The 27,247-nt window shown below is 47.0% G+C and overlaps 1 protein-coding gene across 1 annotated transcript in view; it reads right to left on the bottom strand.

Moving 5' to 3' along the window:
• The window catches only part of TBC1D2B (TBC1 domain family member 2B), a 90,137-nt gene that overhangs the window by 57,878 nt on the left and 5,012 nt on the right, over positions 1 to 27,247 (bottom strand). Inside the window, exon 2 of the mRNA XM_086364041.1 lies at positions 10,856 to 11,009. Coding sequence (XP_086220167.1) covers positions 10,856 to 11,009 — 154 coding nt within the window. The remainder of the gene's footprint in view (positions 1 to 10,855; positions 11,010 to 27,247) is intronic.

Here is a 27,247-nt window from a genome sequence, read left to right as displayed (position 1 = left end):
TACCACCCTTATGGCAGAAAGTGAAGAGGAACTCAAAAGCCTCTTGATGAAAGTGAAAGAGAAGAGTGAAAAAGTTGGCTTAAAGCTCAACACTCAGAAAACAAAGATCATGGCATCTGGTCCCATCACTTCATGGGAAATAGATGGGAAACAGTGGAAACAGTGTCAGACTTTATTTTTTTGAGTTCCAAAATCACTGTGGATGGTGACTGCAGCCATGAAATTAATTTGTAATTAATTTCTTCCAGCTCACTCCTTGGAAGAAAAGTTATGACCAACCTAGATAGCATATTCAAAAGCAGAGACATTACCTTGCCAACAAAGGTTCGTCTAGTCAAGGCTATGGTTTTTCCGGTGGTCATGTATGGATGTGAGAGTTGGACTGTGAAGAAGGCTGAGCGCCAAAGAATTGATGCTTTTGAACTGTGGTGTTGGAGAAGACTCTTGAGAGTCCCTTGGACTGCAAGGAGATCCAACCAGTCCATTCTGAAGGAGATCAGCCCTGGGATTTCTTTGGAAGGAATGATGCTAAAGCTGAAACTCCAGTACTTTGGCCAGCTCATGTGAAGAGTTGACTCATTGGAAAAGACTCTGATGCTGGGAAGGATTGGGGGCAGGAGGAGAAGGGGACGACAGAGGATGAGATGGCTGGATGGCATCACTGACTCGATGGATGTGAGTCTCAGTGAACTCCAGGAGATGGTGATGGACAGGGAGGCCTGGCGTGCTGCGATTCATGGGGTCGCAAAGAGTCAGACACGACGGAGTGACTGAACTGAACTGAACTGAAACAGAATTTAACACTGTTTCATGATCATCAATTTGATCCATACTTCCCTGGAATAAAACATCCCTAGATTGGTAATGTCAATCATCACTTTCTGTGGAAACAATCAGAATGGAATGCTGGACAGATATCCAAGAAAACATTTACTTTCTAATCAGATGAGCACACAACCTGAGCTCACTCAGGACAAGTCCCTGTGAAGGTCACTGAGCACAGGAAGACAGAGAAGGCAGAGCACAGGAAACACTGGAGTCAGGAGTCCTTGCAAACTGACGCTCCAAGTGAGAACACCTATCGGCGGGCTCGTACTTTGCTGGCAGGTCACTCACTTGACCGTAGCCAGTGTGGGAAGGGCTCCGGAAACACATTGGGAAAAGTAGGCTGGGTGTGACACGAACTGACTCTCTGTATCCCTCAGGGGAACTGGGGCCTGGCCAGGAGAGTCAACACCTGGCTCATAGTAGGGTTCTGAGTAGGAAGAGCAAGAATTTGTGTTGGGAGACAGAAGAACTATGGGCTTGGCAATGGACTACAAGATTAAGTCAAGAAGGCCAGAAATTACAAACCACCTGATTCCTGATTCAAATGATGACTGTGTATGAAGCATGAGGTGCTCAGGGGACAACAAACGATCAGACAGAGTCCTTGCCCTAAAGGAGAACACATCTAGGAGAAAGACATAAAATAATAAAATGTTAAGCTCCAAGTCACCACTGAAGGCATGGAGTCCCTGGTATCCAGACCTTCCTCTGGATTTTCCACAGGACAGAAGGAAGGGGTCCTGCCCTCAGCTTCAACCACAGTGGTTCCTCTTTTCACTCTTTTATATCCTGGAGTTCCCCTTGAGATTACATTTGGGGAAAGAAAAAAAGAGTTCCAAAAAACAAACGAAAAAAATCCAAGTTCAAACACCACTAACGGGGTCCAGTCTCCTCCACCTACTTCATCTGTCAGGACATGGAAGACCAGAGTCTCTGCAGCAACAGCTGCATGGCAGTGCAGTGACTGTACCGGGCAGAGGCGGACACCCGACATCTGTGAGAATGTGTCAGTCAGTGGGCACACGGGCACACCTCTTCTTTAGACAAAGGTAAAGTCAACACCCAGGCTTTCCAGAGGCTGGTCTTTCACAGACCCCTCGCAGGCGAAGCATTACAGCTCTAAGCCAAGCCAGGAAATAAGCACAGCACACTGCACCTGTTTCTGCTCGAGCCGAGTCCAGCCCCTTCTTCCTGTGTGGGTCGGCAGCAAGGTGACGCACGGCCCTTCTGCGGGTGAGGCTGTCAAGGGCGCTAGCACAGCCCAGCGCCCATGACCAGGACACCCAGCCCTTGCAGCAGCCCTGGGCTCACGCTGGAAATGCTTCCTGAGGAACTCGGGCCCTGGGGGTGGGGTGCAGAAACAGGACTGGAGCCAGGGAGGATGTTGGCAAAACAGACCATTTCTAAAAGTCATTATCTGACGTGAAAAAGAAGCCATTTCCCAGTTTCAGCTATTATTGTTTTGTCTGGTTTGGGGTTTTTAAAAGACCACGTGGAGGTTTCCTTAATTAAAAGCGGAGCTGCTGGCTTCTCCTCAATACACGTACCAACATTAGCATTCAGGGGACCACTTCAAGGAGGACAGAAACTAGGACAGGACAGTATTTCCTGGCAGCCCCAAGAGATGGACTGGGGTCACAAACATGTGCTTTCCCGTGCAGCTGCAGCGGGGGAAGAGTCTGTGCTTGAAGAGTTTTGGTGTTTAGATCTTTGTGATTTTTGAAAATTTTCAAATGCCTAAATGATACTCCTGAGCAAGTTTTGGACTACAAATTTTACATTCCTGGGTTCTGATTCCAGCAGAACCTCTATCGTCCCAGTGTGGCCACTCCCAGATCTCCAGGAGTCTTTCCCACCGGACGCAGTCTAACACCGGGGACCCCACACAGGGGAGGCTCCTGCTCACATCTGGTCACCTCCGTGAGTCTTCCCTTCCTCTCCTGCTCCTAGCCCCCCGCCAGCCACCTGAAGAGGGCAGAACAGACAGCCAAGATGCAGCGTCATCCAAGAAATGAGGAAAGAGCTCTGGGGAAAGGCCATTCCCATGTGTGTCAAAGTTACTGCAAAAGAGAGCCTGTGGGTCCCCACTGGGAGCTGGAGGAGGTCACTCAGAGTGGGGTTAACCTGAAAAAGCTTTTTTCCCCTTTATCAAAGTGAGTCTAACCCAGCTTGTGGAGGAGTGGTCGGAAGCAGCACAGGCACCTTCCAAGTGAGGGCACAGTGGGCGTCTACCCCCAAAGGAAGCAGAGGCAGCGAGCTGGGGTCTCAGAGGCCCCGGGGTGGACCAGCCCACGTGTCTGGTTAATGACTTGTCCATCCGCTCTCTCCCCAGCCTCACCAAGGATGTAAATCTTGTGAGAATCGGACCTCTGTCTGATGTGCTGATGGCCACATACCCCACAGCAGACTCGATAAACACTGGTAAATGGCTGAAGGAAGAAATGAAGGACGATGGTCGTGGTGTGGAGAAAGGGCCTGCTGCAGGCTGAGGACAGGAGGCAGCGGGCCCTGCCATTCTCTAAGAATCTGTGCTCACCATCCCTCCTGACTCCCCCCTTCCTGCCACCTCGCCCCTGAGAGACCCCCTGAGTGACATGGGGGGAGCATACCCCAATCCAGGGCTTCTCTCTCTTGCCTTCTCACGCCTCCATGCACTCCTGCGTCATGCCCAGCGCCCCCATCCACCCCCCACACTCACTGACCCCACCCCACCCAAAGCTGGGCTCAGCCCGTCTCCACGGGCACCACGGTCCAGCCCACCGTGGACAGTCTCCTGCAGATCTTCTTCAGGAGGCTCCCATGGGCTCCCCCAGAGATACAGCTGGAATCTAACCCTGCTCATCGTCTCCCTCCCTGTCACAGCCTGATGTCAGGAATCACAGAAACTCCAATCCAGAAGGAACCTCAGGGAGCATCTTGTTCCCAGGCGGGGAAATGGTGTGTGCCCGAAGTTCCATGCACTTTCTGCACTAGATCAGGCTGCCTCTCAGCCTCGAGGCTGATAATCACCATGACTTACACATTACAACACCACATAGCGTTCTGTAGAATTTTACAAACAGGATTACATAAAAGCACAGCTTCTTTGATGACTTTGGGGAACTGGGACATTAAATGAGTTGGTGGAATTCCTGCAGCTTTGCCAATGTGGGGTCTGCATCCTACCCTATGGTTTCCCTCCCTCCAGTCCCAGCACGTACACAGAGCGCCCAGCACACGCTGGGGGAGGACTGGACGCAGCGGCTACTTCCCTTCCCCTCCCCCGCTCCCACACAAGCCGCCAGCACCACAGCAGTTACTCTCGCAGCTGTTTCAGAGGAGGAAACGTGCAGTCATCCCTCAAACCGTCCTCACCGTACCACTTTCTGCAAGAAATACCCCCGAACTCAAACAGGCACTTGGGCACTGAAGCCTCCTGTGATGGTAAGGGCTTCTGTACTCCCGAATTCTCAAGAAGTCTTAAAAAACAAAGTCCTGTTTCCCCTCGCTTGTTCGCCTATTCGTTTAGATGGGAAATGGAGTATACAGAATATGCGGCACGTACATCTGGTAATTGGGTTCTGGCTACCTCTTTCCCAACAGCTCTGCAGGTCAGCAGGTTCTTGATTTTATCTTTGCAAATTATTCCTTTGTGTTGAAACTAGGTCTTTATCTATCCAAACGTGGAAGACATACAGAGAAGCGTCTGAGGCGTGGCATACTTTCAGAGGCCAGGCTGGAGATGAAAGGCGGACAGACCCGATAAAACGGTGACAAAGTCATCCCACTTTATAATATCTGTCTGACTAATATACGGCTGCAAATTTCAATCACACAGATGAACAGATTCTTCCTCTGGAAACATGAACCCTAGAAAACAAATTTAATGTGGGCAATTATGTGACAGTGCCAACTGCCTATCCAAACCCCGTTCCAGGTCTTCCTCACAGACCCTGGTTTTGACGGTGGCCACATGCTCAGCTAGAACACTTGCCTCCTCAAACTCCATTCCAGCGAGGGCTGGTCCTGGGACAGTTCTAGCTAATGAGGCATAAGGCGATAAGAGTTTCCAGGAAAGCTTTCTCCTATTTGATATGGGTGTCACTTCCAAAGGAGGACAGAATGGGTCCCTCAATGGCACTGGTGGAGGGGAGCTTTGCCAACCAGGGACTGCCATCGTGAGACACAAATCTCTACTTGTAAGTCCCTACTAGGTTTTCCACTAATTGCAGCTGAATGGGTCCCTAAGGGATTCAAAATGATAATATCATATATATAGGTATTGTTGTTGTTGGTTTGTTTCTCAGTCGTGTCTGACTCTTTGTGATCCCATGGACTGTAGCCCACGTGGCTCCTCTGTCCATGGGATTTCCCAGTAAGAATACTGGAGTGGGTTGCCATTTTTTTTCTCCAGGGGTTCTTCCTGACCCAGGGATCAAACTTACATCTCCCGCACTGCAATCAGATTCTTTACCACTGAGCCACCAGGGAAGCCCACATATATGTACGTACACATGTGTGTACGTTGCTGTTGCTCAGTCGCTCAGTCACGTCCGACTCTTTGTGACCCTATTAACTGCAGCACGCCAGGCTTCCCTGTCCTTCACTATCTCCTGGAGCTTGCTCAAACTCAAGTCCATTGAGTCAATGATGCCATCCAAGCATCTCATCCTCTGTTGACCTCTTCTCCTCCTGCCCTCAGTCTTTCCCACATCAGGATCTTTTCCAATGAGTCAACACTTCACATCAAATGGCCAAAGTTTTGGAGCTTCAGCTTCAAACTTCAGCATCAGTCCTCTCAATGAATATTCAGGGCTGATTTCCTTTAGGATTGATTAGTTTGATCTCCTTGCTGTCCAAGGAACTCTCAAGAGTCTTCTCCAGTACCACAGTTCAAAAGCATCAGTTCTTTGGTGCTCAGCGTCCTTTGACTTCCCTGGTGGCTCAGACGGTAAAGCGTCTGCCTACAACATGGGAGACCTGGGTTCGATCCCTGGGTTGGGAAGATCCTCTGGAGAAGGAAATGGCAACCCACTCTAGTATTCTTGCCTGGAAAATCCCATGTACAGAGGAGCCTGGTAGACTACAGTCCATGGGGTCGCAAAGAGTCGGACACGACTGAGCGACTAAACTTTCTTTAAACTTTCAGCCTCCTTTATGGTCCAACTTTCACACCCGTACATGACTACTGGAAAAACCATAGCTTTAACTAGATGGACCTTTGTAGGCAAAGTACTGTGTCTGCTTTAGGTTTGTCATAGCTTTTCTCCAAAGAGCAAGCGTCTTCTAATTTCGTGGCTGTAGTCACTGTCCACAGTGATTTTGGAGCCTGAGAAAATAAAGTTTCCATTTTTTCCCCATCTATTTGCCATGAAGTGACAGGACCAGATGCCATGATCTTAGTTTTCTGAATGTTGAGTTTTAAACCAGCTTTTTCACTCTCTTCTTTCACCTTCAAACAAGAGGCTCTTTAGTTCCTCTTTGCTTTCTGCCATTGCTGCTGCTGCTGCTGCTGTTGCTTCAGTCGTGTCGGAATCTGTGCGACCCCACAGGCTCCCCCGTCCCTGGGATTCTCCAGGCAAGAACGCTGGAATGGGTTGCCATTTCCTTCTCCAATGCATGAAAGTGAAAAGTGAAAGTGAAGTCGCTCAGTTGTGTCCGACTCTTCGGGACCCCATGGACTGCAGCCCACCAGGCTCCTCCGTCCATGGGATTTTCCAGGCAAGAGTACTGGAGTGGGGTGCCATTGCATTAGGGTGGTGTTATCTGCATATCTGAAGTTATTGATATTTCTCCCAGCAATCTTGATTCTAGCTTGTGATTAATCCAGCCCAGCATTTTGCATGATGTACTCTGCATAAAAGTTAAATAAGTAAGGTGACAATATATAGTCTTGATGTACTCCTTTCCCAATTTTGAACCAGTCCACTGTTCCATGTCCAGTTCTAACTGCTGCTTCTTGACCTACATTTCTCAGGAGGCAGGTTAGGTGGTCTGATATTCCCATCTCTGTAAGAGTTTTCCACAGTTTGTTGTGATCCACACAGTCAAAGGCTTTAGTGTAGTCAATGAAGCAGATGTTTTTTTCTGGAATTCTCTTGCTTTTTCTATGATCCACCGGATGTTGGCAATTTGATCACTGGTTCCTCTGCCTTTTCTAAATCCAGCTTATATATCTGGAAGCTTATATATACTGTTGAAGCCTAGAGCTTGAAGGATTGTGAGCATTACCTTGCTAGCATGTGAAATGAGTGCAACTGTGTGGTAGTCTGAACATTCTTTGGCATTGCCCTTCTTTGGGATTGGAATATAATGTATATTCCAGTGTATATTGGGATTGGAATATAATGTATATTCCAATGTATATTGGGATTGGAATATAATGTATATTCCAATGTATATATATAATGTATATCTTTACACTTAACAACGCAGTTTCCCACCTGATCCACATAAGAGAACTATGGCGGGTGGGGACAGGTGGGGGACAAGGCTATGGTGAGTATTCCTCCCAATCCCATCCAGCCAACTGCCTGGGCCTGGGGCCTGGACAGCACCCTCTGCCCTCTTGCTCCCAGAAAGCTAATCCCACCTTTAATCCTCCAATTCTCTCACTACACAATCTCCAACTCTGCACACTTTTTTCCATCTTTTCTGCTGCTACCCGCTACTGTGATTTCTAGGCTGGACCAGCCTTCCAACTGGTCTCCCTTCCTCTCCTCTTGCTGAGGAATCCATTCTTCCCCCTCTCAGCCATGGTTAATCATCTGAAATCCACATCCAACCCAATCACTGGTCGTGCTGCTGCTTATCTTACAAGCCCCTCCAGGTTTAGTCCCTGATCATCCATCCAGCTTTCTCTTTGACACTCCTGCCCACCCTCTCTACATGTGCATCAGGCCCTGATCTCCAGGGCCTCTAGGCCTTTCCACTCCCTGCTTCACCAGGCTGGCTCTTACCTGACTTCAGGACTCAGTTCAGTCATCTCCTAGTCCAGGAAGCCTTCTCAGACACCACCAACATCCTACCCTCCAACACGCAAGTGTAGGTAAGCCTCCTGTGCCCACCTCAGGCCCCTACGCTTACCAGACTGCATTGTGCAGGCCTCTTTACCTGTCTGGGTCCCTCTCTAGACCACATACTCTCCAAGAACACGGCCCACAACTTATCTGTCTTTATATCCCAGGCAGTGGCACAATGCCTAGAATATAAGAAGGCCTGGAGTGAAAGACTGAATAAACAATCTCCATTTCATAGTTGAAAAAACTAAGGCTCAACAAGAGGGGGACGCTCAAGACATTACAGGAGGGGTCAGAAAAAAACTTCCTCTTAAAGGGCCAGATAGTAGTAGATATTTTAGACTGGTGAGCCAAATGCTCTTGTGACAACTATTCAATTCTACCACTGGTGTGCAAAAGCAGCCACAGACAATACGAAATAAATAAGTGGTGCTTTGTTCCAATAAAACTTCATTTCCACAGGCTGCAGTCCGCTACTCTTTACTAGAGAGAAAAAAGACTCACACTCATGAGTCTGACAAACAGTAAACATCAGAGACAAGACTCAAACCCAGGCCCACAGGGATTCCTCCACTAGACAGAGCTGCTGTCCAGGAAACGTCAATTTCATGTATCTTTCCCGGGGTTGACTTTAGGTGCTAGGCAAGTACTGATGGACCACAACATTAGCAACAAATGAAGACTGTACCAAAAACTGGGTAACATGGAGAGGAGAGTAGGAAAAGTTTCATTTTTTAATGCAAATCAGAGTAATAAAAACGTGTCTTCAATCTTAGCTAGAGTTAGCATGATTTAGGCTGAGCAGATGACTACTAGCATGGCTTCAGAAACATCACAGAGCACCATGACAAACCTTAACACATTTTATCTGTTAACCAATTTTATCTAAAATGATGATTAAAATGGGGGAGGGGGTAAAATCTAGCCTTTTCTTCTCGACTACCTCCTTTAGACTTTCTGTCTTCCTGAATAACTACAGTCTTCCAAATCACCTGGTCATCCAAAGTTTAACTATTTATTCTCAGAAGTTATCTACAAAATTGGCATAAGTTCAAAATTAGTCATTTCTACACATAAAATCTTCAGAGGTATCCCACTGCTCTTAGCAAAGTCCAGAAGCCCAAGCCCACAGTCCAGCCCTCCCGACCCTGGCCCTGGGTGTGCCCCCCAGCTTGGCTCCCTGCCCACTGCCTTCCTCCTCGAGCCTCACCTCCTTCTAGTCCTGGAGGGCACTGCGCTGCTCTTACCTGATCATCCTCAGGTCTCAGAGAGGGTCCCCACCCACCCCAAAGCTGTGCGTAAGCCATCCATGGCCCTTGGTACCCTGTTCCTTCCCTCTCATGTGATCTCACTTTTTTTTCCCTCTGCTGGACTATAAACTCTGTGAGGGGGATCCAGGCCTGGCATGAGCATCTACTTCCTGAATGAGTAAATGCCAGAGGATGCCAACTCTAAATTCCCACACTACAGTCCCCAAACCAAATGCAGAGAGCCAAGGGGGGCTGCAGGTGTTTTCTCCGGCTCCCCGGCCTCAGCACCTCAGCTTAAAAGAAGGCAGGTTGTGTTATGAAGGGATTGCAGGGCTGGGTGCCATTCCTGTGGCTCTCCTCTCAGTCTAATGCCTGAGTCTCCCTTAGATGGAAACACTTGGTGTCCTCAGAAGAAAGGAACCAAGGCAAAGCCAGGCTTGCCTGTGCCAAAGGCTACTGCCTTGAATACTGCCGGCTTCCCGGCAGGGTTTCCAAACATTCCCAGTGACTGATTCTGAGCTATGGAGATTCTTTTGATCTAAAGCTCTAAAATAGTGGCTTTTTAAAAAACTCAGTCATCAATGAGCAGACATGTGAACTAAACATAGAGGGGTTTTGGCCTGAAAAGGCAGGCATCCCTTCAGCTCCTGCTATTGTTGGTGTTAAGTCATCCATGAAAATGACCTAAGAACTCTCGCTGCATAGCATTTTTAACAGGTGTGAAGTATACGGTAATTTCTCACTGACCAGAGGGTTAACCTGCTGACTGGTTAAAAACGAGGTAGGCAGTAAAACAGGAATTTGGAGGAAAAATAATTTTAAAAGTCCAAGAAGGCTTTCCACTAGTCAGCTGCACACGTTGCCAGGTCACCGGTAATCTACAGTAGCCTGTGCTCTCCCGAGCGAACGTCTCGAAGGTGTTAAAAAGTTCGCACCACACCTCTTTACAGGCCTGAGAACCACCCATTCCAGCTAAATTCCAAAGTGCACTCCTTAAGAAATGCTGGTGTGATGGCCTGGCCTTCTCACACCTTACCTCAGGGCCCAGGGGCTGGCTATTTCTGGGCCTGCCCTGCTCCCTCTATGAAGAGAGAGCCACAAGTACAGCACCCCCCATCTCCACTTCCACAGTCCCTGCAGGAGCCAGGTTGGACGGGTGGGCTTTGAATAACTATCCGCCTACTCTTCTAATATGGTAATCGCAACCAAACAGTTGTGAGACGATCATGGGGCTTTAATGTTTTTGATATTCAAATATAAAACCGCTTTATCTCCACACTGCAACTGGCCAGGGCTTAGCATGAATTGTGAAAATGCCACAGGTCCAAGATAAAACAGAACCAGAGTTTTATCGTCTGGTTTAACGTCTTCCCAAGAAGCATCGGTGAATCACAGTGAGAGCTCTGAGAACATCTTCCCAGTGGGCACACACATCTGTGCACAGGACTGTGGGTGTTGGTGCTTCACCTTCAGAGGGAGTGGAGAGAAGGCTGGCCCTGGGGTCAGACTGGACTTCAGCATGACGGTGCACTGCCCACTGCCCTCAGCAGTACCATCGCTGTAGGGTGCCAGGCACCAGCTTTGCCTGACTCCTGAGGTGCTGTTGGGCTTGAGTACAGTCTGTACATGAAAGCAGAGGCCCTCAGTAACTACGGGATGCTGCCCTTCCTCAGGCATCATCATCATCATTCTCATTCTCAGTTCTTCTGCTAAGTTGACTTAATACATGGAACGTCAGTGCAAAAAGCACTGACACGGGAGCCCCCGTCCCTCACCCACCTGTGTTATCTCTGGCCACGAGGCCCTGAGAAAAGTCCCCAGGCGTCGGGGAGGTCCTGCTGTCCCACTTTACCACGTCGAGGCTGTTGCAATATTCCCACCTCTTCTGCTGAAGCTCTTGTAACCAGTAAGTCATGAGCTGACGATTAGGGGCCTACAAGAGGGAGTGGGAAAAAGTGTTATGGTCACCAAGAGCATAAACAGCATAAAAAAAAAAAAAAAAAGTTTTGTGAGGACAGACTGCACACCTTGACACATGGCAGGGAGAGTTAAGAACAACTCAAAGAGGGGTTTCCCTGGGGGCTCAGTGGTAAAGAATCTGCCCGTCAATGCAGGGGGACACAGGTTCCATCCCTGGTCTGGGAAGATCCCACAGTTGGAGCGACTAAGCCCATGCGCCACACTACTCAAACTCAAATGCCCTACAGCCCGTGTTCCACAACAAGAGAAGCCACTGCAATGAAAAGCCTTCACACTGCAGCTTGAGAATACCCGCTGCCTGCTGCAACTGGAGAAAAGCCCACACAGCAACGAAGACCCAGCACAGCCAAAAATAAATAAATATACAAAATTATTTTTAAAAAGAACAACTCAAAGAAATTTCAAGATCAGTAACTTTCGTTCACTACAAATGGTCAAGAAAACAGCAACTTTTACATAAAGAATTTAATCCTAATAATAAGAAATCTTTTTAAATTCTGAAATTACAGAATGATACAATTTACTGTCTTCCTCAAAAGGTTTTTGGAAGGCTTGATATTCTCAGTGCCCTTTCGTTCTGAGTACCTATGAATTCTATCTGAGGAAACCACATCTCACATAGGTATGGATGACATCCTTGCCAAATCAAATCTAATAACAGTATTTAAATCCTGTCAGCACCTAAGAAAGTGAGCAAAGAAAACTGCAGATTAAAAACTAGGTGGTGTGCTTCCCAGGTGGTCCAGTGGTTAAGAATCCACATGCCAATACAGGGAACACAGGTTCCATTCCTGGTCCAGGAAGATCCCACATGCCATGGGGCAGCTCAGCCCACGTGCCACAGCTACTGAGCCTGAGCTCTAGACCCTATGTTCCACAAGAGAAACCATCTCAGTGAGAAGCCTGCGCACTGCACCAAGAGAGCAGCCCTTCCTCGTCGCTACTCGAGAAAGTCCGCACGAAGCAATGAAGACCCAGTGAGGCCAAGAATAAACAAATAAATATAAGTAATTAATTAAAAAGAAAAAAACTAGATGGAACATCTATGACCATGGCCATATTTTTAAACAGCAGACAATATCAATGGCTGGAAAGGGCACAGAGCAGCTAGAACTTTCCTTCCTTGCTGGTGGGGATATACAATAGAGTAGGTTTCTGGAGAACGGGGTGGCAGTTCCTTATACACCTACCAAATGGCCTGGCAACCCCACTCCTAGGTGTTCACCCCAGAGGAATACAAAATACATATTCACACAAACCCTGCATGCAAATGCTCAGAGGCTTTATTCATAATCGCCAAAGACTGAAAACAAGCCAAATGTCCTTTATCCAGTGAACGGATAAACAAACTGTGGAACGTTCATACCATGGAATACTATTCAGCAGTAAAAAGGAGCAAACCACTGATTCACACAACATGGATGAATGTTACATGCATACATCAAAGAAGCCAGCCCCCAAAGGCTACATACACATTCCATTTACATGACATTCTTCTAAAGGCAAATTTATAGGGACAGACGACAAGCCTGTGGTTGCCAGGGCTTGGGAGAAAGGGCTGGCTGACTACAAAGGGGCAGCATGAGAGGATGTGGTGGGGGGAGGGTGACCTACTCTGCATCATGACAATGGGGGCAGATACCCGACTCTACTTATCTGTCCAAACTCAAAGAACTATATACCACAGTGACCTTCACTATATACATTAAAAAAAAAAAAACAAGATATAGAGGGAACTCAAAATGATGAACCTAGCTATTAACTAACAAACTAGATGGCAAGTGTGGGTCACAGGTCTCCAGGCTGCCCCCACAAAGGAGCCCCAAGGAGAAGGATGCCATGGCACAATTATGGTGGCAACCACTGGCATCCAGTAAGGGGTACAGACATCAGACCCCATGGTTTTAGAACCTATAAATTCTGCCTCAGGGTCAGAGGCAATCTGGACAACTGCTCTTAGGCTTAAAGCAAGTGACAAGTCAGAGATCAAACCTCTACCGTCCACAAGCAAAGGACAACCTCCAAGTGCTCTGGCTACAGCCTGGATTCTTTTTAGTGACACTTGCAGGCATGGCCCTAGGAAGGAAAACCACTCAGTTTATGATTGCTGGTATCCTACAGAGAATCCCTCCAACTATCAGCCAAGTCATCATTTCATCCATACATTCAGTCAACATTTACTCTTAACATCTATCAGGAACCTGGAATCAGGGCTTGTGAGAAAGATAGGAAAAATAAATCAGTGATTTCAAGAGTGTTTTAAGTGCTGTGACAGAGGTCAGAGAGGGTAAGGTGGGGCTGGTGTGACTGGAGATGCTGAGGGAAGATAATTAATCAAGCAGAGGAAATGGGACAAGGGTCAGGTACTGAAAGTTTAAGAAAACTGCTACCTATAGATTCAAAGGTTCATACTGTGAGCTTAATGTCTTTCTTGTCCAATAAACATAAACTCTGAGATGTCTCCATTTTTCTAGCATCAAGCTCAGTGCCAGACACATTTTTGTTGAATAAATAAGTGAAGAAATGAATGAACAAACAATCATGAAGTGATGCATGATCTTGGTCTTAAAGGGGAAGCAGGTGGTGGCCAGAAGGACAAGATAGAAAGAAGCTCCAGGCAGAAAGAAGAGTGTGTGCAAAGGCCGAGGAGAGAGAGCACAGACAGGGAGGCTGGCAGGGGAATGGAGGGAGGGGGAGGCTGGGATAAGCAGGGGGTGGGGCCAGGGTTCAGGTAGGGGAGGAGATTAGCTAGGGCCCAAGAGCCCTCAAGCTGGAGTCTGAGTGGCAATCTGGTCGCAGGGTGCACAGCGGGGGCTCAGCCTGGCTCTGAAGCAAGACAAAGAGAACGCAGCATTCCCAGAGAAGAGGAGAGAGTGACTGGAAGAGTAAGGGGCTGGGACAAAGCCCAGTCAGAGCCCAAAGCCCACCCAGCCCCTCCCCCTTCCCTCCTTTCACAGAGTCTATACTGAGCCCCTCGTCTCCCAACCTCCAGCTTAGGGGAAAGTGTGTGTGTTTTGACAGTGTGTGCATGTGTGTGCATGTGCATGTGTGTGTTCTGGTCCTCACACCAGTTCCCATGCCTGGCCCCCAATCCTGTCCCAGGGAGAAGTCAGATTAAGCACTGACCTCTCTGGCTGTTTCCTGAAATGCTGGCACCATGAGAAATATGCCTGTTACAAGAAAGCTTTTTCCCAACTTCCCTGGTGGCACAGCGGATAGGAATCCACCTGCCAATGCAGCAGTCACAGGTTTGGCTTGCAGAGCACCTAAGCCCGTGAGCCACAACTACTGACCCTGTGTGCTCCAACTACTGAGCGCACGTGCTCCAACCATGGACGCCAGCGCTCTGCAACGGAAGAGACCACCACAATGAAAAGCACGCACACCACAACCAAGAGTAGCTCCCTCTCTCCGCAACTAGAGAAAGCCTGTGCGAAATCAACGAAGACCCAGTGCAGCCAACCGATCACTCAATTAAAGCACAAGTTTTTTTAAAAAAAGAAAAGAAAGCTGTTCCCCCTTTAAATCTCTGAGTATTAAATCTGACTGAGGAACAATTAGTAACCTCTTAATCATCTCTTACTAAATTCCTGGGGCTAAACTTTCAGATCACATGCTTTCAATATCTGGCATATTATTCATGTTACAGAAATCTAGTCAATAAGGCAAGCAAAATTATCTCAAGACAAAGATTAACTGGGGTTTGTTTTCTTCAAAAAGAAAAAGAAAAAAACCTAGAAATCAGGAAAAGTATCTTGACTTCAATCCTCAAGCAGCTGTGAAAGGCTGCTCGGGGCACATGGCTCCCAGGCATGTGCCAAGATCAAGGAGGCAGAAAAGCCCCCAGAGGTCCTCCCCTCAGGGAGCTGAGGCCCAAAGACAGAAGCACACACAGGTTGTAAGACAGGACAGGATTAAAAGTAAAACAGCAAAATCAGCAGAAATCCACAAAGCCTCTGTGTTTCCCCTTGATATCTTTTAAACAGACTGAACTGAGATTTGGCCTTGTTCAGTCCTAACTAAATGCAGAATCACAAACTAGTCTCTTCATTGCTCCAGTCTTAGTCGGTCATGCAAGTCAGTCTGGTGATCTGCCCCGCCAACTCAGTAGCCACTAGTCACACACAGCTTGTGAGCATGTGAAATATGGCTAGTGCCACATGATAAAATATAGGTACACTGGATTAAATAAAGTATATTAGTTAAAATAATTGCACCTGTTAAACAGTGGAATTCCATTGTTTAATGTGATTATCCAAAAACTTAAAAGTATATATCTGGCTCACATCGTATTTGTATTGAATGGGGCTGTTCTAGATAATGATGGCAAGTACCATTTGGGAGAGCCAAGGCTGGCAGGAGATCTGGCGAGGTGGGAAACCCAGCAGGTGGGAATGCCCTCAGGGATGGCCATGGGCATGGGGCTCCTGACAGTGGGGCAGCCAACATTCTTCACCTCCCACAGAACTTTATGACTCAAACAACTTTCTTCTTTAAGTACCCCCCATATCCCCAACCACCTCCTGCTCTGTTAATATCCATGGAGATGCCAACATTATTTGGAGACCTAAAAGAATGAGTCTGGCTGGCCTAGCTGATGGCTCACATTTCAGAATCTTCCCTGCCCTCTCCCAGAGGAGGGCAAGTAGGACCCTCGAGGGATCTGTCTTCATTCACACAGGGCACCTGAAGGAGTCCATCACCAGAACTCCCTCCACTGAGCTATACCCACCTGGTGACAAATGAGCCGGACAGTGCTGAGGCTTATCACCACCACCAGCATGACCCAGAGAGGATCAATCGCTGCCCCACCCTACCCAAATCACCATTTAAAATGCTTTAGTCCCACATTCTGGAGAACCAGACAGACATTCAACCATGCTGGAAAAAGCAGAAATGAGGCAAAGCTTCCAGCTCAGAAGAGAATAAGAGCAGATGCCAGACAAGCATCCAACAGGCCACATGTCACATCTGTTGTCTGAAGGCTCACCAGGGTCATATCCTGAGTCTCCCATAAACACTGGTCTCTTCATCTCCTACTCAGTCTGCAAAACCCAATTCAAAATGCAAATAAGGCTTACTGACCTGAGCCTGAATGTTCTCTGCACACTCAGAATGGGGAACTCAGAACACTAGACAGCCCAGGACAGCTTCCCACGGCAGTGGTGCCCTCCCTGTGTGTTCTCATTAGTCTAAGTTCCTTGAAGGCAGAGGCAAAACCTTCTGGCCTCAGTATGGTCCAAGATGCCTAGCACAGTGCCTGGAATACAGTTAAACACTCAAATATCTGACTCATCCTCTCCTACGTTCAGCTACTGCTACTGCCTCAAAACGGCTAAAACTCTAGTTCAAATATGGCACCAATCCCAACATGAGAAATCAAGCCAAACATATGGGAAAGCCATTCTGGTTGTCCCTACACAGCTGCAGGAATGTCCTGGGGAGCTGGGAGGGCAGACAAGGACTGCGTGATGACAGATTTGAGATGACAGACATCTGCTGCATTTAGGCGCCATAACCTGAGATGCCAGTTCAGAGAATGGAAACCAGGCCATGCCACGTCCAGCTTGAGGTGGAATTCAGCCCTTGACAGTTGGCGAGGAGAACCATGTGACGCCCCAGCTGTTCCCACAAGCCTTTGTGCCCAGACCACCAAAAGCCCAAAACCCAGAAGTCAACTCTTGGGGAGATGGACTCCAGACACCTGTCCCTGCCCTTGGACCCCAGGGACTTCCCTCTCTCCAAGCCTAGCTCTTTCCTTGGTGCTCTGAAAAGTCCCACAATAAAGTTAATTCATCTCAAGATATGTTTATTAAGGGCCTACCCTGGCAGGCAAGCACATTACTGGGCACAGGGGCCAGAGCTGCAACCGTGCACATACACAGGAGTCAGGCCTCATCTCCTAGCTGCATTCTCACTGCACCACAAACTGACCCAAGCCCTCTTACCATCTGGGTCTCCAGCCCTTTGGTAAAGAACCTCCATCTACCAAGACTCAGCACATTTTAGAAGCTATAATAATGCTCATCTCCTTTGATCCAAAACTCCATTCCTAGGAATCTATCTAAAAGAATCCAAAAGAAGAAAACACCACATATATAGAGATGTTTATTCATTCACTTGGCAAATACTTATTAAGAGCCTGACTTAGGCCAATGCAGCAGTCAACATTAGGGGCAGAGTATTGGGTGAGACCTGGTCAATTCTTGGCTCTTAGACCCTCCCGGTGGGCAAATGGCTTCCTTTACACCTGCAGGAGACAGTCAAAAACATGTTCACAATACAATCAAAGTGTAAAACGTGGAACTTCCCTGGTGGTCCAGTGGTTAAGACTCCAAACTTCCAGTGCAGAGGGGCACGAGTTCAATCCCTGGTCAGGGAACTAAGATCCCACATGCCACACAGTGCAGAAAAAATTTTTAAGAATTAAAAAATTAAAAAAACAACAAAACATAAAATGCATAGGTATATATTTAAGAAATCCTTATGTATCAGTAGAAACTTAAAAAAAAAATCCAGCCAAAATTCTAAAAAGTTCTTCAAAGCATACCAAAGAGATTACAAAATTAATCTGAACTTTAACCTTTGAGAATTCTGAAAAAATAAACAAGTTGTGAGGCTTTGACCTACCAAATGGGTAAGCATATTATAAAGTCACAATAATTAAACCAGTACTCTACTGCCAGAGAATCAAAATACAGGGCTAAGTAGATATAAAAATATTTATGCGGCATTTCAAATCAAATCAGTGGAAAAAGTATTAATTATTAAACAAAGGCATTATGACAATTGGCTAAAATTTTGGAAAGAAATAAAAGTATTAAGAATTATGGCATAGGTTTGAAACCTAGGCCACAACATAAAAGAAAATAAAGTCAACATTGATTCAAGATTTAAATGCAAAATAGAAACCATTTAAATTAGTAGACGATGCCTTTGTAATCAAAGTTTCTGTCTCTTTCTGTATCTTGTTAACAACAGGTGCATAGATTTCTGCCAAATTTTCAAGTCACACAGGGATGATGTGACTTTTGATCCAGCCATCGGCACATCAGAAACTGACAAGGAAGATCTGTGCAGAGAACTCCTGAAGAGCTCACGCTGAAGCACAGCCAGCAGCCACGACAAATGCCGTGCGCCCTGATGCTGTGGACAAGGAAAACCAACGCCCTCTCAGGACTGAGCCCCACGTCCTCAGAGGGCAGAGCTTCAGACTGTAAGCCACACAGCTGCTTCCTGCACAGGCAACTCAAGGGACCTGACTCCAGGCTGAGCAGCAGCAGGGAGGCATTGATTTCCACAGGCTTGATCACTCACCCCAGCAACATGGAAATAATCCCTGCTGTAACATTTCTGTTCTCTAGGAATGTAAACACCTGTCTAAACTCCAAAAGAAAGACAGCAGCAAAAAATGTGTGTGTCCAAAACACCATACAAAATTAAAAGACAAAGTGAGAAAAAGACCAAACAGCCTCCAAGCTGCTGAGCACAGTGTGGAGTTCCATAGCCTTGCAGGGACACCTCACTCTGTTGGCGCTTAAAGAGCTCCTGTATGCCTGGGAGTGCCTCCGTAGCTTTAAAAAACAAAAACAAAACCCAATAACAAACCGTAGACTTTTATTTCAAATAATAACAATACCCACGTCTGCTGCGGAAAATCTCAAAAACACAGCAAAACAAAGAAGAAAATAAAATGTACATAACCATATCACCAGTAATAACCTCAGTCAGCACTTTGGAGTATATCCTTTCAGATACTTTTCTATCCATAAATACACATGGCAATTTTCTTTACAAAAATGGAAAAAAATTATATAGACTATTTCATAATGTTTACATTCATATTACTAACAGTATTAGATACTATTAAGTAAATGATTACTATGTGCCAGACATTGTACTAAACACTTAATACACGCTATCATTTAAAGCTCATAACAAAAAAATAAAGCTCATAGTAATCTCACAAGATGGTATCATCCACTTGCCCAAAGTATCACCTACTGGATTCTGGAGCCTACTGCTGCTGCTGCTGCTAAGTCGCTTCAGTCGTGTCTGACTCTGTGCGACCCCATAGACAGCAGCCCACCAGGCTCCCCTGTCCCTGGGATTCTCCAGGCAAGAACACTAGAGTGGGTTGCCATTTCCTTCTCCAATGCATGAAGGTGAAAACTGAAAGTGAAGTCGCTCAGTCCTGTCCAACTCTGAGCGACCCCATGGACTGCAGCCTACCGGGCTCCTCCATCCATGGGATTTTCCAGGCAAGAGTACTGGAGTGGGGTGCTGTCGCCTTCTCCGATTCTGGAGCCTAACTGAGTTCAAATCCCAGCTCGGCCATTTGCTGGCTGTAATAGCCAATCTACTTAATGTGCCTCAGATTTCTCATTGGTAAAATGTGAATAACAGGAATCTACTTCACGTTATGCTGTTATGAGGGTTAAATGAGTTGATGCGTGTTAAGTTCAGAACAGTGCTTGGCACACACTAACTACTCATTAGGCATCAACTATCCATATTATCATGATCACTCATGATCTCACAGCCAGTTGGCACAGTCAAAATTCAAACCCAGGTCTGTGTTCCCTACTATCAAGGGGAAGAAGGAGAAGTGCATGTCCAAGACAAAGTCTATCCTCTCAACATTTCAGCAGAAATCTAGAAGTTCCTCTATGGTTTTTCTCAGATACTGAAATGTTGATGACCTCAACAACAGCCAAGTTCAATTTAAAGTGTGTTGCCAGACTTCCCTGGAGGTCTAGTGGTTAAGAATCCACCTTGCAATGCAGGTGACACGGGTTCAATCCCTGGTCTGGGAAGATTCCACATGCCATGGGCCAACTAAACCCATGTGTTACAACTACTGAGCTTGAGCTCTAGATCCCTTGAGCCGCAACTACTGAGCCCACACACCACAACTCCTGAAGTCCACGCATCCTAGAGCCCGAGCTCCACAACAGAAACCACTGCGATGAGCAGCCTACGCACAGCTTACTGCAGAGTAGCCTGGACTCACTACAACTAGAGAAAGCCTGCATGCAGCAACAAGGACCCAGTGTAGCCAAAAATAAATAAGCAATTAAAAATAAAGCTTTCCAGGTGGCACAGTGGTAAAGAATCCGCCTACCAATGCAGGAGACGTGGATTTGACCCCTGGGTTAGGAAGATCCCCTGGAGTAGGAAATGGCAACCCACTCCAGGATTTTTGTCTGGAAAATTCCATGGACAGAGGAGCCTAGAGGAGCATAGTCCATGGGGTGGTAAAGAGTCAGACATGACTGAGTGAGCACACATGCACACTAAATAAAAATAGTATGTTGGTTTCCTGGATAAAGACAACTCCCACATCAGAGGCTGGGCTCTCTGACAGTACAGAAGGTCCTCAGGACATCAAAGGAATGGGTGAGGTCAGCATAGTCCTACTGGGTTGGAGACAGCATGACCATCAATTGGCTATAAAGTTCTCCCACTGGATGCTCTGAGCCACAGTTCTGCTCTAAAGACATTTCTTTTAAAATAGACTACAGTGAGCAATAACAAGACTAAACATAAACAAATATGCAGAAGAAAGGAACTGTTCTCCAACATAAAAGGATCACAAGGTCTCTAAGCCTGAAAGACCCTTTCGTCAGTCTCTCAGATTCTCGCTCCTTGTCGTTCCTCTGGTTCTTCAACCTCGGGCCTCTGCGAGACTATCCTAACTGGTCTTGCTGTCCTCAGCCTCCCTCCCCAAACTCTCTTACACGCAGCCAACAAAATCATATGTTTGTCCCATGCTTAGAACTCTCTAGTGGCTCCCAAGTGCTGAGCAATGTGGCATGGTCACCTGATCCACGCTGCCCCACACTCCACGGGACGAGAGCCTTTCTTTCCCCACCCAACAGGCGCACAGAAGCCAGCTGAGCTTCAATGACCCCTGCTCCTATTGCACTAAACCCACATGCAAATGCCTACTCACTCCTCAAGATCTAGTTCACACATCCTATCTAGGAGGCCATCTGATATCTCTTACAGAACCTATCTTGCATACATGACGATGACACAGCACTTCAGTTGCCCACTTAGGTTGTGAACTCTGGGCTCCTCCCCAAAGGGTCAGGGCCAACTGCATAACCGACAGTCACCACGGAGTCACAAGGAGAATACAGACTAAGTCTGCTAAGTCGTATAAAGCGACTGAGACTGCACGGATAGTCTGACTCAGTCATATCTTAAAAGGATGTGCAATACCTGTTCATAATGAAGGAATTTTCATTCCTTAAATCTAAAGAAGGGTATCTGGGGTCTCCCTGGCAATCCAGGGGTTAAGACTCGGCACTTTCACTGCCATAGCCTGGGTTCAATCTCCAGTTGGGAAACTAAGATCTGGCAAGCCCCAAGGTGCAGCAAAAAAAAAAAAAAAACAGAAAGAAAGAAGGTTATTTTGGATTTCCAAGGTACTTCTTCCATAAACAATAAAAAGCACAAGAATATCATAAATAGCCTGATAATGCAAAACACATCTCAGATGAAAAAAAGACTACAATCTCATATCTGATAAATAATTTTAGGTTCCAAATTTTCTTCTGAACATTTCAATATCATAAGCTTGCGAACAATCTCAAGGGATCTGGCCCACTACCAATGGTGGGGGTGGGGGAAGCAGTTTTTTTCAAAAACCCCTGGGAAGGTTTTGAAATCTCATTTCAGCCCAGCGACAGACAGTGAGAAGGGAAATAATACTGAGTCTCCTGGCTCCTTGGAAAACGAAGTGCGACTATAGGGACCTCCACTCCTTTAGTAACACCCTAAGTTCTTACTGCTTTGTCTTTTTAAACTGCTATCCTGAAGTTGGCATTTTCATATAACTTATTACGCAAAATAATTACATGAATTCTCATCTAAAGAACCTAGACCTCCCACCATCACTTTCCCTAAACGGTCTGAGAGGGAGGGGGCAGCCTCTCCCCCGAAGCTGCCCCTCTTCTCCTGCATTCTGGGAGGTGGTAGTCTGAGGAGTTTTGCCATTTCTAACTCTCAAGCATCTTCTTTTAAAAAGCAAACACCCTGAGAGAACAGATACTCCTTAAACCCATCCTTAACAGTTTAACAGAGATTAAACTAGGAAAAGAGTGCCTACACACACACAAATGCGTGTTACAGGAAAAGAGGTCAATAAAGTTAACTGGGCTTGTGAGGGGCCTGGCCTAGATGACAGATTTCACCAAGACACGGGCAAGGACAAGGCCACTCTCTGGGCCTGTTCTTCCCTGCAGGAAATGTGGAAGCCTGTCAAAACGCTTTCTGTTTCAGACGGAAGGCGAGCATGTGGCCTCCGAGTGGCCACAGGGCTGCATTCCTACAGCTCCCTATCAGCTCTGCCATTGCACAATAAGAGACTGCCAGGGTTTTATGAGCTCAGGATAAACAAGAACTCCTGTAGCAATGGCAAGCAAACGGGTGAACAGCCGCACGCCACCTCTGCCTGCGATGATTTCCATACACCATGCAACACTGCAATGTTCTGGCTTGATGTTTTTTAACTTAAAAGGAGGACACAGGAATGACTGACTTAATATGAAGTTTTATGATCTGGGGTTTGGGAGGGGCAGACTCCCAGGCTCCACCCATCGGAGATTACGGGGAACATGGGAGCCTGGTACCAAAAATCTACTTGAACTTTCAGTCAATTTACTGGAGTGTTTGGGAAGCATGTTGATTTCTAAGTCTTTTTAAGATAGAGCTGGTATCTCAGGAAAGTGCCAGATGGTTCTCCTATATCAAACCCCTCTCTGGGTGAAAAGCCGGAGGCTCTACAAGTCTCCTTACCAGTTATTTGGTGGTGGTGATTATTAAAACCCCCTCTCCCAGAAACACCCTAAGGATGGCCTCCGGGAGCCTCCCTCTGAATGGCCCAGGAGGAAATCTTGGCACATGGTGGTGTGCCACCAACTAAGTGATCAGCATGGGGGGACAGAAACCTCAGGGCCACTGGGGAAAGGGAGTCACAGGCCCCAAACCATTGCTCTGGAGCAAAGAAACTCAGAATGCAAAGAAGGTGGGCAGATATAAACCACAGAGTGTCAACTTAAGGATAAAGGGCTCACACTTCACTGGTCTCCACCCACGCAGTTTAGTTATTTCTAGTCCACTCAGAAAACCATCCTCTCATAGGGCCAGTCTTTACTTCATGGTCAAAGAGGACATTCATTCATGATCTAGAAGAGAGCAGTGTTTCTCAAAGAAAGGACCAGAGGTCTGCAGCAGAAGGGGCGGGACAGTGGATAAGGAAGCAGATTCCTGAGGTCCACCCTGGCCAACCAACTAAACCGGAATCTCTGGGGGGAACCCCCACCGCCTGCATTTTAGCAGGATCCCAGGAGGCGCCTTCCCCACACTAAATTTGAGAACCACAATTCTCCAGGAGATGTCCTTTAAAGGACAGAAAGCAAAGAGAGCCTTATCAGCATGTTACCTCCGGGACAGTAAATGTAAGAGAGCTGTAAACTGTGAAGCTTAAAAAACTGGTTCACTTCTGAGGCCAGAGGGCATGGCTGACAGAGCAGAAAGAGAAAAACACACACATGAAGGGTTAGTTTTCCTCTGCACAGAGGAAAGGCGCCAAAGAGAAGGCTCCTGAACAGGAATGTGTAAGTCTAGTCCCTGCCAGGGAAACACCACTAATGTCTATTATCAATCAACCCCCACTGGAAGTTTATCATCTGTATTGTTAATTTCCAATCTCCATATGACTGAACATCTTACATCTGTACCACAGTACCTAAGACATAAATGTGTAATTTTACAATCTGTGTCCAACAACTAAAAACAGAAGAAGCCCTATTTCCTACTAAGGGAGTAAGATGGAAATGTGAAGCAAATAGCATAAAACCACTGGGTTTAAAATAGCTAAATACCACTCAGGTGTGTGTGTGGAGGGGGTTGGTTAGTGCCAGGGCTGCAGCTAACTAGCTATGGGACTCAGTTTCTTACTCGGTCATACAAGGAGCAAGACAGGCTGATCTGAGGGTCTTGTCAGTACTGACTCAGGGATAATGACCCTTGGAACAAAAACACTGATGACCTCCTCCACCTCACAGAGAGACTTGATGACAATGCTCTAATGACACCCAGGGCTGGACAGAACAAGCTCCCCGAGGCCAGAGGCAACACCTGATTGGCGCTGGATGCCCATCAGGGCCTTGCCCAACCAAGGTTGTTAAGTGAATGGCCAGTGGCTGCATCAGATTTCCAAATGCAGGCCCCTTTTCTGCAAGTACAGTCTCCCCTGGACATCAGAGAGCTGGAAAGGGAAATGAAAACTGGGCTCACTGCCTAGAGATAATTCCTATAACCCAGGAGCAACACCTCTGATAGCACTGGCCTGTCCGCCTCCAGTCTACCTCTAGGCCTGACACCCCGACAGGTTCTCGCCTGAGGGCAGACTGCTCAAGGAACGTCTGCTCTTCCCAGGAGGGCTGACCTTGGAAAGGGCCAGTTGCTGTTTAGTCCCTAAATTGTGTCTGATTCTTTCACAACCCCACAGACTGTAGCCTGCCAGGCTTCTCTGCCCATGAGATTTCCCAGGCAAGAATACTGCAGTGGGTTGCCATTCTCTTCTCCAGGGGATCTTCCCAACCCAGGGATTGAACCCGCATCTCCCGCATTGGGAGGCAGATTCTTTACCACTGAGCCACCAGGGAAGGAGGCCAAAGGATCTCAGCTCCTGACTGTTCCCTTCTCCTCCAGATTCCAGTTCTCCCACACAATCAATCAAAAAAAAAGTTAAGCAATGGCCTGGCATACAAACTCATGAAAAGATGCTGATTCCCATTCAACTGGGAATACTTCTCACTCGCCCAAAATGAACGAAATCTTTGAACAGCTATACAATTACACCAAAACCTAGCCAACTCTTCAGCCCATTTCTCCAGGGATCATCCCGATGTTCAGTCACACAGACCTCCCCAATTCGGCAATGCCCAGGGAAATCATGGTACGAACCACAGATTTCTGTCCCCGGGTGATATCCAAATCTGTACTTTACCTTCAGGCTTCCCTGCCCCCCTCTTCATTTACTATGGAAAGATTCCAGACCTCCCTCACAATCAAAAAACTTGCAGACACTTGATGTTTACTCCCAGCGATTAATACTACAGACAAATACGGTTTCTCTCCAAAGTTTTTTTTTCAAAGCTATCAGGTGCTAATCTATTTTTAAAGTCTCAGCACTGTAGTTTCTTAAACAGAAAATTTTCACTGCTCTATCTGCACAGAAAGCATGATGTTTATGACATGGTGGATGCTCAAAAATATTTTCTAAAGGGAGAAAAGGACATTGCAAACCTCCTTCTGACCACGCAACACGAGCACACCACACTCCCACCCCAAAAGGAAATAAGGGTCTGAAGTGTTCATTCAATCCAACCAATATACACAGGGCATCTAATCTGTGGCTGACACTCCGCTAAGTATTAAGGCTGATGTGACCAAGAAGTATAAGTTCTCAGGAAACCTACACTCTAGCAGGACATAGCATCAGATGCTCAAAAACCAAAACAGAACAAGACTCATTTTAGGGAGGAATGCCATCCTGAATCTGTCCATTCGGGGTTTCCTATGCTGCTTGGTGAGCTATTATTTACTGGATGATCATGAAACCCACAGCCTCTCCAGAGACTGCCTTAGCCTCCTGACTCTTGGGGCTTCCCTCACACATACAAGCGCCCAGCGTGTTCACTTCACCAAGTTCTCTAAGTACAGTATTTAGCAGAACATTAGTCAGAAGCGTCACTACTTCCTAATTCACCATATTGTAATATTCACTCTGTGAAAGTGAGCAAAATCCACTGAGGACTTGCCCGGCCAGGATGTAGGTAAACACCCACTCAAATGTCATTAAGACCCTACTACAGCAACCTCCAACCTTGTGGCACCAGGGACCAGATTCTTTGGTGGAAGACAACTTTTCCCTGCACTGGGGTGGTGGCGGGGGTGTGGATGGTTCAGGCAGTGATGCGAGTGATGGAGCGGTGGGAAGCAGCAGATGCAGTTTCACTCACCCGCCGCTCACCTCCTCTGTGCGGCCTGCTTCCTAAGAGGCTGCAGACCAGTACTGGTTCACAGACCGGGGGCTGGGGACCCCTGCCCTACCATATACATCTCTAAAAGAACTGAAAATTCCTAGTCAAAACCCCTTCCGCTCCCACAACTGGAGAGTCATTTCTACAATAATAGGGTTCTTTTCTTCCTTTGGACAGAGGGTTATTACCTATATTTTGTTCTATGGGAAGGCTGATGGGTGAAGGCAGCTGAACAAGGAGACCGTCTGCCCCTCAAAAGCCTCAGTGAGATGGGAGCGCTGGTGCTCACCAGCTCTCAACCTGAATGCATGTGGCCCCTCTCTCCATGTCTCAAGCAACAGGTCCCTCCACAAGGGAAGGAAATGGGCAACATGCATGCCTGTGAGCAGAGCAAGTGGGACAGGAGAGAAGGCAAGGAAGGCGGCCGTGAGGAATGCTGCAGGAAAGGCAGCCCAGTGCAGCCAGGGAGCCCTGAGCCAGCAGCCCCGGCTCATTTCTGAGCTTAAGTGCTGCTTTAAGAGGCAACGGACTACCAGATCTTCAACTCTGCATTTATCTTCTTTAAAACCTGTCTGCCGGTGCGTAACATATTAATATTTCAACTCTTAATACACAAGACATCTTCCAACATAATTAGACGAAAATACTGGACATGATCCAACCATCAGTTTGGGAGGGAAAAAAAAGAAAAACATAACTATTTGTCAAGCCCAGCTGAAAAGTCTTTGCGTATTCCTACAGCGAGGGCCACAAGGCCCTCCCCGCCACCCAGCTACCATTGGGCATTCCTTGAATCCCCTACACACTCAGACGCGCCCGAGGGTCTCTGCTCCTGCCGTTCCTCTCCTTAGAACACTCTGCTGCTCTCTCCACTCCTCCAGTTAACATCAATGTGCCTTTTATACCTCAGCTCAAAAGTCACTTCCTCAAGAAGTCTTCCCTCCTCCCTTCAAACTAGATCCAGAGCCCCTGTTACACAGGCATCCCATCTCTTTACTTTTAAACTTCACAGAACTGGTTGGTGTTGCTTTATTTTAATTAAAGCCTGTCTCTGGGCAACCCAGAAAACTCTTCAAGGACAGGAACTATGCTCACCTTGTTCAATCTATACCCACAGTGCCTAAGCATAGCG

Source organism: Bos grunniens, chromosome 21, assembly GCF_055505025.1.
Source record: "Bos grunniens cultivar Pamir isolate PY7600 chromosome 21, Bosgru_T2T1.0, whole genome shotgun sequence".
Taxonomy (NCBI): domain Eukaryota; kingdom Metazoa; phylum Chordata; class Mammalia; order Artiodactyla; family Bovidae; genus Bos; species Bos grunniens.
Note: the sequence above shows the minus strand (reverse complement) of the source record. Positions and strands in the feature narration are given on the sequence as shown.